Source organism: Geosmithia morbida, assembly GCF_012550715.1.
Source record: "Geosmithia morbida isolate 1262 chromosome Unknown scaffold_0, whole genome shotgun sequence".
NCBI lineage: Eukaryota > Fungi > Ascomycota > Sordariomycetes > Hypocreales > Bionectriaceae > Geosmithia > Geosmithia morbida.
In genome coordinates, this window is record NW_023336187.1 from 732747 (window position 1) to 749161 (window position 16415).

At 53.9% G+C, this 16415-nt stretch overlaps 5 protein-coding genes across 5 annotated transcripts; 3 read left to right on the top strand and 2 right to left on the bottom strand.

The window, feature by feature from the left end:
* Positions 1–2596: 2596 nt before the first annotated feature.
* Positions 2597–3043, bottom strand: GMORB2_0236 (uncharacterized protein; the record flags this gene model as incomplete). Its single annotated transcript, XM_035462222.1, has 2 exons — positions 2597–2668; positions 2795–3043. 2 exons carry the CDS (start codon positions 3041–3043, stop codon positions 2597–2599), a joined length of 321 nt encoding a protein of 106 aa, XP_035325152.1.
* A 3267-nt stretch (positions 3044–6310) lies between these two features.
* Positions 6311–7906, top strand: GMORB2_0237 (uncharacterized protein; the record flags this gene model as incomplete). The annotated part of the gene is made up of 2 exons (XM_035462223.1): positions 6311–7398; positions 7474–7906. 2 exons carry the CDS (start codon positions 6311–6313, stop codon positions 7904–7906), a joined length of 1521 nt encoding a protein of 506 aa, XP_035325153.1.
* Positions 7907–8588: 682 nt separating this feature from the next.
* Positions 8589–9980, bottom strand: GMORB2_0238 (WD repeat-containing protein; the record flags this gene model as incomplete). Its single annotated transcript, XM_035462224.1, has 1 exon — positions 8589–9980. The coding sequence occupies one exon, from the start codon at positions 9978–9980 to the stop codon at positions 8589–8591; it is 1392 nt and encodes a 463-aa protein (XP_035325154.1).
* Positions 9981–11072: 1092 nt separating this feature from the next.
* On the top strand, positions 11073–12303 carry GMORB2_0239 (CTNS protein; the record flags this gene model as incomplete). The annotated part of the gene is made up of 3 exons (XM_035462225.1): positions 11073–11158; positions 11239–11496; positions 11559–12303. The coding sequence occupies 3 exons, from the start codon at positions 11073–11075 to the stop codon at positions 12301–12303; spliced, it is 1089 nt and encodes a 362-aa protein (XP_035325155.1).
* A 293-nt stretch (positions 12304–12596) lies between these two features.
* GMORB2_0240 (uncharacterized protein) lies at positions 12597–14547 on the top strand (the record flags this gene model as incomplete). The annotated part of the gene is made up of 4 exons (XM_035462226.1): positions 12597–12626; positions 13330–13621; positions 13749–14304; positions 14376–14547. The coding sequence occupies 4 exons, from the start codon at positions 12597–12599 to the stop codon at positions 14545–14547; spliced, it is 1050 nt and encodes a 349-aa protein (XP_035325156.1).
* Between the last annotated feature and the right edge of the window lie 1868 nt (positions 14548–16415).

A 16415-nucleotide genomic window follows, 5' to 3' on the forward strand; every position in this document is an offset into this window, starting at 1 on the left:
GGGGGGGGGGGCGGGGAGAGTAAGAGAGCTTCAATGGAGGAAACTCATTGTATCACGGCAATTGACAAATTGACAATCCGATTGACAATCCGAAGAAAGGGAGACGATGAATAACCCCCAAAAAAGAGGGATGGAGTCTTGTGGGGAGGTCCAAAAAGGATGATGCAATAAGTCAAGCTTATTTTACATGTAGAGCTCTATGATGAACAAAGAGAGAAAGGTGGCCATGATAATAGGGGACCATGCTTTTGAGCAAAAGGAAAAACGCGAAAAAAAAAAAAAAAAAAAGGTTGCGGACGTAATAATGGTAACCGCTCGATAGGCCGAGCCCGAGATCGGAGGTGGATTCAGGTATGACGGAGCGGGTGTTGACGGGTCAAGCCTTTGGGTTTACCACCCAATTGATAGCCCATTGTTAACTATAATCGTAAGATTGTAATTGATGAGCGTTGAAACACACAAAACCATCAAGGATTGAATCGCAAAGAAAAGAATCTCAGGTAGCTTGTAACCGAGGCACTTTAATTTTTTGACAGTTCGGAATTTTTCTTTCCGTTCGCAAAATCCGTTGATTGAGGCCATCCTCAACTATCACTACTTACTGCCACTCGTCTAGGCTGACGGTGTGGTGGTTGACTACGAGAAGGGGGGGGCGAAGGGTTTATGGGGGACTACAGGTAATATTATATGTAAAGCAGGCCAATACACGATTCCAATCTCGACTTGCAAAGTTTCCTTCCTCACGCATTGTCCTGGGCTGATGCGCCGAGGAGGCGGGCAGCAGGGCAGGCCTAGGGCACCGGGGGGTTATTAGCAGGTTGGCGCGTTGGAAGCGCGTCAGGCGATGGGGTTCTCCCGCTTTCTTTGCCCGTATAGGGGCGTCCGCACGGATGGCGAGAGGATGAGTCGGGTCGAGAGCCCGAAGGCGGGCGACGCACACACGTGATTGATCGATTGATTGAATCGTTCATCGCCACAAAGGTCTATGACCTCTAATTCCCATGGGGCAAGCGACGCCGCGCTATGGCTACAGAGCTAGGTAGAGCTACTGGAAACAGATATGATCCCAATCCGACGGGCTCGATATGTCCTCGCTCACGACTGGCATGTGCGCACATCCTCTCACAGACAGCAGCTCCCGTGACACTGGAGGAAGCATTCTGCCTAGCCAGGAATGCCCCTTCGTTTGGACAAGAGATCCTCCTCCCTAGAGAAGATATCGCCAAAATCCTGGTCCCAGCTAACATACCCCAGCTTTAGCCCATAAAGGGATGAGAACGACGGATGGAAGCGAGCAATAAGACGTCAAAGAGGCGTTTCCGAGGTACCGGCTTTTGGTGAAGAGACTTCTTCCAGGAGAGGCGAGCAAGCTTCGTGAATAGGAAAGCCACATGGTTCATTCTCGCTTTCTGGTCGTTGGAAGGTAACAGCTATCTCGATGGCAGGAGCTGACGTGTCCTAGCGTCCCCCAAGGTCAAGCAGGGGCGCGAGGAACATGTCTTCCTGCTCGACGGAGAGGTCTACCCCCGAAACTGGCGTCTGCTCATATGGTAAACGGACTACTGCGGTAGGTATTAGACGATGACATGGACTGTGCTGTAATGCGTCTTACGGATGCGGTAAATATCAAATATCATCCTAGGAATAGCCCGGGATACCACGGTGACCGATAGAACATCCCCATGGCAAGCAGCAGTGTATGCAAAGGGCTCGTTGTTAATATATCGCACGCGCACCGCTGCGCAGGTGTGTTGGAGTCGAACAACAACAACAACAACAACAACAACAACAAGGTTGACCAAGAAGAGGTTGACCGACTCGATGACTTCACATTTGGTCTAGGTCAAAGGGGAAAAGAAACAGAACACACCCCCTCCCCTCTTCTCGTTCACGAGTGACGTGATAGCCGTGAAGGTACGATCGAATGCAGTAAATGCTGCCTGCCTGCATGCATGTGAGTGACCGGCACTCGATTACGCACGTGGTTAATCTATGCCTCAGGCCACTATGCATCTCAGCAGAACGATTGAAAAAGCAGCAGAACTTCAATATATTGGTATCTGAAGGCTGGGTGACGAGACCTACACCGACTCTGGGGCATGACCGAAGACTGTATCAGGGCAAGTAATAACTGCTGAAGAGTAGACGGCAGCAGACGGCAGCTAAAGACATAACAAGCTCTGCACAGACGCCAACATCCTATCCCATACAGGCAAATGACTCGGCTCGAAGATGGAGAGAACAATAAGACCAGAACTGCCTGTTCTAGGAGACCTTGCTTCACCACCCAGTCCCATGGAGTTGTCGCGGCAATGTCCGCGTATATATATGTATTCGCTGTCGGCGGAGATGGTTGACACATGCCCGGATGGCCCTGAGTCTAGGACCTCCGCCCCAATCGCAGATGCTCTGGATAGAGTTTCGAGGACACAGGTAATGGCTAGGACAATGTAGAAGAAAGCTATCCACAGAACGGGTGTGGCATTGCTGCCCTTCTATCCACGATATGCAGAGGCAGGCCCTAGCGTTATCAATCGCCGGGTACCAGGCGATATTCTCTACCTGGGGAGTGTTGCGCGACGATCGCCTAGCCTCATTAACCTGTCGGTTTAGGCGGCTTGTAATTCGGCAACATGCCGCTGCGCCTCCTAAACACTAGTTCGTAGCGCTATATATATCGCTACCCCAGCCGTCCATATTGTTAGATCTGCATTCAATAATGAGAAACGGAAAAAGAAAAAAGGCGACCGGAGGCCAATCCGTTAGATCTGGCAGGCTGGGAGAGTAGAAACACCGTTTGGTTTCTCGAGAGTGAGTTATCCATATCGGAATAGCCGAGCGCTATTTCAGGGACTGGAGCGCTAAGCCTGGGGGCTCCGGCCTTACATGGCACATAGGCCCTGGATAGCTCGACACGAGCCTGCTTGGTCATCAGGTCTCGGCCCTCCGCGATGCTCTCGGGGATCAAGTGTTCGGAGACCATATTCTTAGCATCGCTCTCAGGGGCACTATGCATGATATCCACGAACTTAACGCTATCCATGATGGGCACCGTGGATGGCGGTTTAGGCGCCGTTCTCTCTTGTCTAGATTGCGCCACGGTATTATATACGCCCCTGGTGAAAATGGCAATTCGCTGAATGGGCTGTCCCTGTGGAAGATGATATCGTTGCTAGGGAGGAAGGCCCCCCTGTACACGTACGTACTGATGAGCGGCCTTGTCGACGTGGCTGATGATGCACGCGAGGATCTGGGAGATGGAGAAGAAGATAAACTCTGGGGAAACTCTCTAGAAACTCTCTATATTCGGGTGGAAAAGGACTTAGGTAAGTATAGGATATTTCTGCGGAAGGTGCGTGACGGGACCGTATTGGGACTAAGGAAGGTGCGACGGGCCAGTTGTCAATTTGGGGGTGAGTTTGCTGGTGGTTCTGATTCTGAGAAATATCATGCAAGCCTTCAATGGGACTCTGATTGCAGGCCATTCTGAAAACCTCGTTGTAGTTAGTAGTGCCTATGGACTCCTGGTCGCCGCGGACGATGGCCATCTCGTCATGGTCCATGTGGTCCATAATAGAGGTCATTCGGCGCGTGTCGATCAGCAGGTGTGATTATATGTAGTCGAGGTTAGATGTACCCCCAGGATGAAATGGAGAAGATGGAGTGAAAGGAGAGGCAAAGAACAGAGAGAAGAATATTCGGTTTGCAAGAACATTGAACTTTGACGAGGGCAGGCGTAATTGCCAGTGACTACCCTCGAGCTGTCAGACTCAGCGGCGGGACAATGTCGGTAAAACGCTGGTCTCGAGATCCAGGATCGGGGAGGAGATCTATCCAGGTGATTTTGTTCACTGATGTAATGATGTAGAAAGGTGTCGGATTAAACAGCTGAATAAGCCACCGGAAGATATTCTGACCCGCGGGCCATGACCGGGTGCGCGTCTAGCCGTCGGGTCTGCATGGATAGGCCGAATGAGTACGGTGTATTGATATTGCTGATACTTTATAGAGCGTAATGAAGAGAGTAATTACATAGTGACCGGGATGAAGGGCCATTTGACAGGCAGAGTCTAGAGATGCTCATTTGCCAGGGACGTTGCTGGGTAAGCGAGGGGAAGGAGTTGAACAAAATCCATGCAATTCGTATCTCCTTTTTCTCTTTCCTTATTTTCCAATGTCTCTCTCCCTCTCTCTGTCTTATACGTTATACTACATGTAGTATTACTTCAATAGTGCTACCCCCTTTTACCCAAGTAATATTGGCCTACTCCCTTTTGTGCGCTCTTTGTGTGATGCTACCGTATCGAGTATTTCCAACACCACAAGCAAGCCCAGAGAGTTTGGGGAGGGAGCGGCCTGCCTCTCAGTTCATCGGTTTTTTCCACAGCTTTGCGGTTTGGTCTCGATCCTGCGAGGCAAGCATTGGGGTCCACGCTGTGCCCGTGGCCCATGGCACAATGCACCGAGGAGCTGGTCTGACTCTCGAGCGAGTGTGGGAGGGATGCCGGCCCTATGAGTGGTGCTTCTAGTTTTAAATATGACGGGGTAACACTCACTTGCGTAGCATACGCTGAGGCTGACGGACAGTCTGTGGCTTTTCCTGGGGAGGCTCGACTTGAGTCACCACCACCAAGCCCCGTGTGGCGCGCGCGCGTGCGTGTTTGTGCACGCGTGTCGTCCATGTCGCATTTGTGTCCGGGCCTCGTGCGGGTAGGGGTTGCGGTACGTAGTACGAGTACGGAGTAAATAGGATAGGACATGGACTCGCGGCACACCCGTGTCTCAGGTATTAACCTAAGTGGCTGGACTGGTAATTGGAGCTGATCCCCCCCGGGCCCCCAGGCCCCCAGTAAGCTGTGATGTGACGTTGGCGATGCAACCTGTGCACGGCAGTTGAGAGATGCCGGATGGGAGATGCGTGCGGGTGTGTGTGCGACTTGTCAAGGGAGGACAAATGTCAATGAGTTGACGTGATAGATGATAAATCCCCGTAGCATGCTTGGGAATGCAAATGGCAATAAATATCCCGTAGAGTCGTTAATACTCCGTACTCCGTACTTTAGTTAGGTGGAGTGGTGGAGGTGTATTGTATGGAGTCTTGAGGGCTCAAGATTTGGAACAAGAATCTGTTTTGATTGGAGGTTCAGACGTTCCGGCCCTCCCATCGCTCCTTCCCTAGGCTACTTGGCTAGCACTAGCTGCCCTGTGGCTCCTTCCTTGGGGGCCCTACGGACTATTTTAACGTCCATATTAGTGGGTGGAGCCACTGGAGAGTGGCTCCTTCCTTCCGTCTCCCTTGAACCTGAAACCTTCCCTTGTCATGACTTTGTACCTTTCGAGTTACAGGCAATTATCTCCGACCATTATCACTCCATACACTACAAAAAGACGACACAATATTGGCTACTCTCCCTCTATTCCATGTACTCCTGTCCGTCATTCTCTCATACAACCATGGACCGCTCCGTACGCACGTACATGTACTCGTAATGACGCGACAACGATCAAGGGCGAATATACATCCACCCTATCGGGTCAGGGAGCATCATGTTGCCCTGCTCCCGTCCTCTCCTGCTGGTTCCGTGTGGACTCTCTCTTCCCTTGGCGCCGCCCTTGTCCTGCCACACTTGCCTCAGACTACTGTTGTAATAGTATCGTATCTATGAGTACGGAGTAGTCGTTACTGCTAGTCAGTAGTGGTGGTAGTGGACAATAGCACCACTCTACCAGTTACACCCTTGACACCCTTCTCTATCGAGTCCGTAGAGTCTGGGCAGGATGGGTGGCCAGCCTGACACCCCTTGACCACACCAGCAACTCCCTGCATCACGTCCTACACCCTCTTTCCGGTCCATCCTCTCTTCTCAAAGCCTGGCAACTCTCTCTCGTGGCATGACGTTTCGCTGCTAATTCCTTTGTTTTCCGATGCAAGCACGGCGAGTACAACCGACAAGGTGAAGAAATTGTTCAACTCGCTCTCATCCAGCTCTACATCCCGGCCTTTGCTCTCCTCCACCAAGATACTCTCATTCATCACCAGTGGCCAAGTAACAGGCGAGGAAGATAAAAAAAAAACCTGCGTCTCACCAAGACGCCCTAGGTGTCGACCAGGCTGTCTTCCGTTCCTGCCCCGGAAGAACAAACCAGGATTTCTTCTGCGATCCCCATCGCCATCACTCCCGTCCGACTCTCAACCAGCATCATCACTAGATTTGACCATTTCTTCGAAGACGCCCGCGCGTCCCTTTGTTCTTCATCGCAAAGCACCTGGGACTGGTAGTGACTGCGGTTACTCCCAGCTCCAGGAGCCATGATCTCATCACCAGACCTGTCGTTGCGCCTTCTCTCACCGGCCATCATCTCCGCCGTCCTCACATTCTTCGTCGCTCCCGTGACAAGCCATGCTCCCCCCCAACAAACGTCGACATCACAACGACTCGAGCTCTCCGATGCCGTTCCCTGGCCTTTGCCAACAGCAGATCCCCTGGCCGCTCGCCACGCATCGCCACACTACGCGTTCGATCAACTACTCCTGCCCAGGCAGCTGAACACGGTGTGTGGATTCATAGGGGGCGACGCCGTGCTGCCAGCCACCTGCTCCCTTGGATCGCACTGCGTCGCCGACGTACAGAACAGCGTCATCGGCTGCTGCCCCGATGCTGGCCCCTGCACCACCGGGGTCTTCACAGGCTGCGTTGACGGCAACAGTGGTCCACAGACGGCCGACAACCCCTTTGTTTTCACCTGCACAGGAAACGAGCTATGCTTTCAGAACCAGTTCCAAGGCGGCTTTGTGCAGTTTGGGTGCGACGCTACCTCGCGACCCGTTGCTACCGTCGTACCGTCGGCCATCGGTGGCGGCGCCGCTGTTTCCCTGCCGACTGTCTCAGTCTCGATAATTGGGACCCAGATCACAGCGACAACCATTACGTCCGAATCTACGACAGCAACACAAACAACAGAAACAAGTTCGGATTCGAGCACTACTGCCACCCGTAGCAGCACCGTTAGCACGAGCCGTACGACCAGCAAGACCAACAGCGAGACCGAGTCCAGCACGACTAGCACGACTAGCACGACTAGCACGACTAGCGCCACCAGTACCGTCAATTCTGAGACAGCCACCACCACGACGACAGACACAAACTCCGATACCCAGTCGTCCACAACTACAGAGTCTAGTACCACAGGCCCCCCAGCCAGTGGGACAGGGGATGCCGCCGCCGACGACGACGACGATGACGACGGTGGGCAGAAGAACGTCGGTGCCATTGTAGGGGGTACAATCGGCGGCATCGCCGGTGCCGCCTTCATATTCGCCCTCCTCTTCCTCCTCTGGAGGCGCAGGAAGGGCAAGGGCCAGAAGGGGCCCACCGACCAATACGCCCAGTACCTGAGGTAAGCTCCACACGTTCCCATGACCACTGTTCGGCGGCAGAAAGGGTTTTAGTAACGGTGCTAATACTCTGGCAGCAATCCCATGACGAGCCAGGGTCCCTCCCCTCCTCCACCGGCCATGATCGAGAAGCCCCGATTCTCCCAAGGCCCGTTACTCGCCCAGCGCAACCTCAACAGAAGAGCCAGTACCCGTTCCACGGAGCCTTACGCGTCCGCCGCGTCGTACTGGCTGGCAGGATCATCGGGCGGCAGCGGGGTCGGCGCCGTCGACGACACGGACGAGACCCCGCTGACGGGTCGCATGCCAACCGAGTCCTACTCTGGCGGGTTCAGACGCCAGGACTCGCAGCCTCTACCCAGGGTGTCAGAGGACGGGAGCAAGTACTCTAGCTACGACAGCGACTACACGTCTACCTACGGGACATATCCCGGTCCTAGGAGGGGGGGTGGCTCCGGTGTCCTATGGCAGCAGAATCGTGATGCAACACGAAACCCATCCTGGGTGTAAAGCAACACTTTTTTTTTAAAAAAAAAAAGGAAAAGGAAAAAAGAAAAAAAGAAACAAAAAAAGAAACGGAAACGAAAAGGAAACAAAAACAGAAACGAAAAAAAGAAAAAGAAAAAAGAAAAAAAAACAACAAAGAGAAAGAGAACATGGCATTCAGTTTTTTTCTCTCTCCTTACACAACATCAACGATATACCCTCTCTTTTATTTTTCTAGTGCCTCGCGGGGAAAATACAGAACCGCTCGATGGCTTCATATAATATATACAACACACATGTACATGGTAATGATGGGTTTGAGCAGGTACGGGCATCATCGGTTCGGGGGCATATAGGTGTAACAAAGTAACGGTTGACTTATTTTACCTCTTCTTGTCTTGTGTGACTTTTTTTTTCTTTGTGTTACTGCTCTTGAAACAAGAAGGCATTTGAACTGGTCCACAACAGTACTACACCCGATTATCGTACTTCATAAGGATGGCTGAGTAATCTCATTGATGTCAACAGCGTGCTACCTGTCTGGAGCTACGAAGGAGAGTGACTTGGGTGCTCTGGAGGAGTGAGAACATTGAGATCTTTTTGCCCTCTTGGGAGGGCCGTTGAGTTGATATATGGATTAGGGCACTCATTTGGTCTGGTCGTCCAAGTATTTTAAGAGGAAAGGGCCGGGGGGGAGGGGGGCATGTCAGGAGTATTGCATCTCAGAGGGCTCGATGGACCATATTTTTAGCGAAGATTCGTCAAGTACGGTAGTCCCGGTACCTTTTTGTTTCAACTTGCCGTCACTACTGCTGTCGTTGTCGCTGTCGAGGTCATCCTCATATTCCCTGCGGTGCTCCCACCCACCCGAGCACGTAGCCACGACGGAGCCGCTGGGGTGCAGAGCCGTGCTTCCGACAGGCGAGGAATGCAGCCCCCATCCCCAAGAAGGTTGGGTATCAACATCGCCGTGGAGACCAACGTTATCCCACACGTGAACGCGGCCGTGCTGGTCACCGGCCCAGACCTCAAACCCCCCTTGCTCGCCCTGATAGACGTCACAGCGCATGCGCTGTTGTGAATCAGTGGCACGCCCGTTGAGAATACTGAGAAGCTGGCCCGTTACGCGTATATCGTAGACCAGCAGGCCAGTTGCATGGCGCTCATTGATGACAAGGTAGCGACCACACGGGCTCCATATCGTCTGGACTACACCCTGACCTCCCAGGCCACGGCCGCGGACCTCTTGGGCGGCATGCGCCACACTCCAGTTTGCAATCGTCTTATCGGTGCGGTACATGTCGTACAGGCCTACCATACGGGACCAGGTACCGGCGGCGATGACAGAGGTGGGGGAAGCATCGTCAGGTCGGGACGCCGAGAGGGCCGACACGGTGCCCTTCATGCCCACGCCGCTCTCGTGTGAGATGTGGCGGCGCGAGGGCGTTGTGGGCACCGTGACGATTGGGCCGTCGGACGTATGGCCCGACACGTCAAACAGGTCCAGGCGGTTGGCCGAGCCGCACAGGAAGTGGGTGCCCGGATACTCCCACAGGAGAGACGAAGGGGAGATGAATTGCTCTGTCTCTGTCTTGATGAGCTTGTAGGTACTCAGCGGACGAGCGGCGCAGACCTCCTTGTCGTTGTCCGGTGGGAACACGGCGTACAGTTGGATTGGGTGGTCTCGGCAGGCGGCCAGGAAAGTCTGGGTCGTAGCATCACGCAGGGAAAAGTATGGCGCCGGCACAGTGATCTGCGTCGGCTCAGGCAGCTTAGTGGTCCCTTGGGGTGTCAATCGACGGGTCCCTCGTGCTGTGTGCTCATCCTCTTCTTCTCGCTCGAGAAGATCGTCGGGTAAGACAAAAGCGTGGACCGTCTGGTCAGACCCATCGACTATGGCGGCTGTACCGTCGGCCGTCCACTGGACTGCGGAGAAGAAGGAGGACGACGGTAAAGAGGGAGATGGTCCAGAAGGCCGTTGCGCTCGTCTCCTTTCATCGTCACTCTCCGTCCTCAGAGGATGCTGGTGTGTTTCGGCAACAAGACGAAGACTAGGCTTCTGCTGGCCATCATCACGATGCATTTCGTGCTCGGTCATGATAGGTCCTTGATCATCTCAGGTCTTCTGCGGGACTAGCTTCTTGGCAATTCCGTCGTCGCTCGTATTGAAAAATGGGCTGGCCTTGTTTGGTGATGATGAGCCGTAGTGGGTTGTATCGTGGAAATTCTCGTTGGGTCGAGTCCGATGTTTTAGTCCAAAGGATGAGGACCCAGAACAGAGCACGGTGTGCCAGTTAGCACTGAGCGAGCGCTAATGGCTGGCATTAGCAGTATTAATAATAATACTAACAAGTATTCGAAGGTTTGGGTGTCGTCGAGGGACAAGAGGAAGCGCCAATTCGTTCAAGGTTGGATACCATCTCCATTCCTACTTTCCTTGCTCGTGCTTCCGCTTCGCATGGCAGGTACGTATGAGTATCACATGTGCAGCAAGGCAAGGTTAAGATGTAGAAAACTAAGGTCCAAAGGCAGGAAAGAATATTGGGCGGCTTGCGCTGTGGTTCCACCTTCCCCAGCGACGTCATCTGCTCTCCCTGCTGTGACCTCAGTGGATTCAGCAGCTCATCGGTGGAGTATCAGTATTATTCTGTATTCCTCGGCAGTAGCGTGCGCTAAGACTGTAGCCTACAGTGGGCTAGAGCCTATTACCTATTAATACTACCTAGAGAGTAGACACCAGACGGTACCCCCAAGGCGCATTGCTCCCCAGAGGCACACCGAGCTCCGCCCATGGGGAATTTCCCTTGGGCATGTTCCCCCATTTCCGGGCCCGTCCGTCATTTCTATCCCCCGGCCGCAATCATATCATCCTGCCTCCCAACGCAGAACACTCCCTACCCTACCGAATACACCACGATCCAAGATAGCCTGCTCATCGGAGCGCGCTTGAACTCAGCCTCCCGCCCTCGCAGCAACCGAACCATGGAATTTTAGCCCGTTCTCTTGCCTTGTAACAGTGCTGCTGCCCACCGCCGCTTCCCCGTGGCAGCCGTAATCTATCACGAGCCTCCAACCCCATCCGCGCTTCGTCATCAACAACACTCCTTTTCCCACTCGCACCGTACCCTACCTGACACTTCACCACATACATATCCGTCACGTCGCACCGTCGTTTCCGCGCGGTAACATCATGAGTCCCTTGGAGGCGGCGTCGGTGCCCGGCTCCTCATGTTCGGCGCTGGAGACGCCCTCGTACCTGGAGCTGACCGTTTCCATGTGAGTATCGTGTTTCCGGTAAACCCCACCGCGCCGCAGTGCTGCAACAAGCCACCTGACTGACCCGAGGCGATGTGAAGTGTCCTGTTGCTGGGTATCATGATCTCCTATCTACCCCAACACTATCGCATCATTTCCCGAGGCACGTCTGAGGGCATCTCGCCCTACTTTGTCCTCCTCGGTACTACGTCGGCCACGGCCGGTTTCGCCAACATCCTCACGGTCGGTCCGTCGAGGACGGCCATCGGCTGCTGCAAGGAACTCGAGAGCTTTCAGTGCGCTGTTGGTCTGCTGGGCGTCGTCCAGCTCGGCGCCCAGTGGCTCTGCTATTCTCTCATGTACGTCATAGCCTACTTGGCTTAGCCTGTCGCTTGGGTAACTGCTGACAAACTCCACACAGCTTGATCCTCTTTCTCATCTTTTTCCGCGGGAAGGATCCCGAGGACTCTCTACATGAGTTCCAGGCCGAGACATCGGGGTGGCGCACCGCAGTTACGGTCGGCCTCGTCTGCATCTTCCACGGCCTTGTCGTCGTCAGCCTCACGGCCCTCTTCTACCTCGCCTGGCCCAGACGTCTTGACTCTTGGGCCAACATCCTCGGCGTCATGGGTGCCCTCCTCGCCGCCGTCCAGTACCTGCCGCAGATATGGACAACGTACCACCTCAAACACGTCGGCAGCCTGAGTATCCCCATGATGTTCATCCAAACCCCCGGCGGGCTTGTGTTTGCCGCAAGCCTCTACGCTAGATTAGGGGTCGAAGGCTGGAGCACCTGGCTCATCTATCTCCTGGCCTCGGCCATGCAAGGGACCGTGCTGGCCATGGCCATCTACTACGAGATCCAGAACAGGAACCAGCGGGCCCAGGCCAACGGTCACAGCGAGGTCGACACGGAGCCGTATGTCGACAGCCACTATACGAGCTCCCACCGACGTCCTCAGGCCTCGCGAACCTACTCGGAGGGCTTGGAACGTGGCCTCCCTGGTCCCTTTACCGGACACCCCGAGCTCTACGCTGAGACAGAGGAGGACCTGGATGATATTGAGGAGCGCGAGGAGCGTGCCGTTGCGCGCGAGAATCAGCCGCTGTTGAAGCCCGGCGGCATAGGAAACCCACGTAGGAGTTATAACTCGCATCGCCACTAGAGATGCGGGAGACAAACAGGGAGGATATAGGTGGCTAAACTACCTCTATTCCAGTCGGGGTTTCTGCGATTTTCTTTCCTTCTCTTCCTTTCATCCATTCATCTCCTTTCTATACTATAAATTGATCCTTCTAAATGTAACATCTTCCTGTCGGTACTAGTGCACGACCAGTCTGTCGTGACATCGGGCACAGGACATATCGGGAAACATATGATCATAGTGAGTCATACCGATTATCCACTATCAATCGAGGCTCATACGAGGCATATGCACCAGAACAGCGACGAGTGAATATGACGATAACCTACTTGCCCCAATGCAAGGTATGTGGCTCTACGGGCGGGTATGGTATGCTGTATGATAATACTGCACAACCTAATACGCTGCAATAACTTGGTGGTACTTCAAGTTATGAGTCTTGTTCCGAGAAGAGAAAAGGCGAATTGAACCTGAGGGCCCATGTAATAATATTATTACTCGTAGTCTGTAGGGTTATGGATCCCCGAATGTTTTGAGGATAAGCTAAGGGCAGGGGTTAGAACGGTACGGCGTGGTGACGCGGGACAAGAAACCCATCCGCGACGACGCGCTTCGATTACCATTGGCTTAAGAGGGTGGTAACCTTGCGAACTGGTCATCCATCCGGGACGGCGGGGCATCTTTCTCCTCCTCACCTCCTCTCCAAACCTTCCCACGGCCGCTCTCCCGCTTCCTGTCTCTCCCTCTTCTTTTCCCTCTACCGAGTTTTCTCTTTCCCCTTGGGTAATATAGGAGAGAGTATACCTGCTGTTTTCCGGTCGGAAACGAATTGCACGCACACCTATCCCGACGACGACGACGAGTTCCGGTAAGACCCGTATCATCATGGCCATCTACAGCGCCGTCCCACCTCCAGGCACCTACGCTGGCACTGCCAACAGCAACAACGACAACAGTAACAACGACAACAGTAACAACGACAACAGCAACAACGACAACGACAACAACAACCCTGCTACCCCTCCGCCTGTCCCCGCAACCCCCCAGGCGCAAAACCGGTCGGCCACGGGGATCGACATTGACGCATGGACCATCTCGGCCCTCCAGTCGCTGAGTATCTCGCCCGTCGCCGGCGGAACAGGCACCCCGCTCGCCATACCAATCGATAACGAGGCTGCCACGACCACCACTGTCGGCGTCTCCTTTGGCAATGACGCCAAAGTGGCCGTGCGGACCGATGTGCCTAGGCGGCCTCCCTCTCGTCGCGACAGCCTGAAGAGGCGAGAGGCCTTGTTGAAGGGTAACGAGGGAAGTCGTCAGCGTCGGCGCTGGGAAAACGGTATGCATACTCACCCCTTCAACTCCTCGTCTATATCATAAACCCCTGTCGTCGAGAGGAAAGTTTCCTTTAATAAATCCTTGAACCTGACCGATGTTTCGGGGGGGGGGGGGAAACTGAAAAATAGACCGCCTTCTCCACGTCCCCAATGCTCAACCGCCCCAGCCATCCGACTGGGAGGTCCACCCCACCCACACAGTGCATCACGTCCCCTACCAGCTCGCTCAGTTCTGGGACCTCGGTCTCCGTCAGACAATCGACAAGAAGACGGCCAAGCTGGCGACACAGCGGAAACGGCAGCAGCTCGCTGCCGGGAGCGCCACGGGCCTGGGATGCGGGGAGGTCCCCCGCGATCTGCGCGAGGCGACGAAGCGTAGCTCTGTCGTTACGACCTGGGTTCGTGCCCTGGAGGATCCTGTTAGGGAATACATCCTCAAGGGTCGCACGGGCATCATCAGCCAACCAATGTCCGTCGAGGCTGCCGACCCCGTATCGTCGGACGAGATGGACTCCGAGGATGAGGAGATCGTCTTCGTGGGGAGAAGGTCGGCTGGTCTGCCCCCAAAGCCGGCTGCCTCCCAAGCCAGTGGGTGGAGGTTAGCTCACAGGGAGGTGGGGGATGAGACAGTCGATCACGGCATGGTGTTTGACTCTTTTGGAGACCACGAGAGCGCACCGTTCAAGTAAGGATTTTCTTCTCTGCCTGGTGCGTGATTATAATATGAAGATAGGCTGCTAACCCGGGGACTCCTAGGCGCTGGCTAACACACTCCATCTCCGACTACTACGGTCTCGAGTCGACGTCCGTCATTGTTCCGAATCCTTCGCGCAAGGTCGTCTATGTCAAGTTCAAGAAGGGGGACATCAGGCAGGGTTCCTCCAAGAAGCAGTTCCCTCGTCCTCTCTGGGAGATTTGCCATGCATAGAGGGGGGAGCAGTTTCATCCTAGAGACCTTTGGCCACCATATATAACCATGAGAGGCCTGTTTTTTTCTTTACACGAGTATACAAGGATTTGCATTGCAGACACCGAGTCTCGGATGATGGCCTCTTTGTGATGCTGACCATCGTACTTCTTTGATCTGACCCAAGAGCTCCCAGACACCAAGAGCCTCCGCCGCGAGGATGGGTGTATCGGATTACCACAGGGACCAGCACCTTTACAGTACCAGCGAGATTCAACCCCAGATACGCCATGCGGGAAACCTCAGAGGGCATCCCTTGGGGGTTTAAACCGAGTCCGTGGCTTCTTGGCGGGTCGCATCTCCATGAAACGGGAGAGAAGATTTGTTGTAGCATGACTATCCTTGGAAGATGGGAAAAGGCTACGTGCCAGTTCCGGTGCTTCTGGGCATGACTCTGTTGACGCAACAGATGGTGTTTCCGCCACATATGGCTCCGAAGCCTTGGGGATATCCAGGCACAAAGGTGGATCAGCGTGTGATACATCTTCGGATAAGGCGCTTCTCTCTCTCTGCTTTCCAGGATGACAAGGAGCGATTCTCGCTTCGTTCTTGTGCACACGCGGCTGAGCCGGATTAGGGTTTGTTACCCCTTCGTCTTCATCGGAGATGAAAGGGACTTCTCTGCTGATAAACGAGGATAGGGGATCTTTTTTGGGACTGATCTCGGGTTCCTGCTTGTATTAGAAGCTGTCGTGTTTTGACGGTAGCAGGTAAAACTTACCCACTCTTCGCTGCCAGATACCCCCCCTCCTTCATCCCAGTCTGCACTACGGGCTTCTTCCCAGAGTACCAGTGCCTGCTCAGAAACACGTATCTGCTCACGATCGAGCTCCCTGAGCAGAAGAGCTCGTATCCTGGAGCATTGCGGGGGGACCTCGAGACCCTCACCGTCCTTTTCCACCACCGGACTCAAAGGAAGCCACTGTCTTGATAAGTCACAGGACAATCCATCCTGAATCTCCCGTGTATATTCACGTAAATCGCTCGTGAGGTCATTCTCCAACTCTGGTGTGCCCAGATAGAACCCGAAGTCTCTGTGTCTCGTGGACCGCGGGGGGAGAAACTGCACATCGTCGTCCATGACGTCCCCGTGTAAGTCTAGGTACCGCGCGGCATCGTGGCCTACGTCTCTGATCTTCGGTACCTCAATCTCGGACTGCACAAGTGGCAGGGAGCCCGTCTTCAAGCCGTTCTGTGGGATCAGCCCTTGGGGGTCTTGCTGGGAGGGGTAATAAATATCGGGAAATGCAGCGAATCGTTGGAGGTTGAAAGGCGCCGGTGCCTTCCAGTCTTCTGCGAGATTTTCTACCCGGCAACCATCTTGGTTGGGTTCCTGGCTCTGATTCGTCATGACGGTGTCCTTATGTTACGGCGTGATTCTCATTCAGGCCATCAATGGTCAAGGGATGGTGAACATGACCATTCTGTCTCAAGTTGACATGGGTGAAATTCGAGTTCGTGACATACGTCACTTGGACGGGACAATACATGTAGCATGCGCCTTCCTCGAGAGCAGCTTTCGGTCCTGGATAAAGCCCCACTCCAGACCAGCTTCAGCTCAGGATTTCCTATGGTTGAAGATGGCCAGAAGCATTCAGACTCGTCCACTTAGACGGTTCGTAACGGCTATAATATGGAAAATGTGCCGATTAATTACAGGGTAGCATCACAACAACTTAGTAGACGATGGCCCAGCAATTCTGTGCCGAGAGTACCATAGACGATGGCGTGACTTGATTTAGTGTCACTCATAGCGATTAATACAGTCGCTATGATGATCTCTAGCAGTCCTCTTCGCACACAGTCTACCATCAACTCCATTTTATACA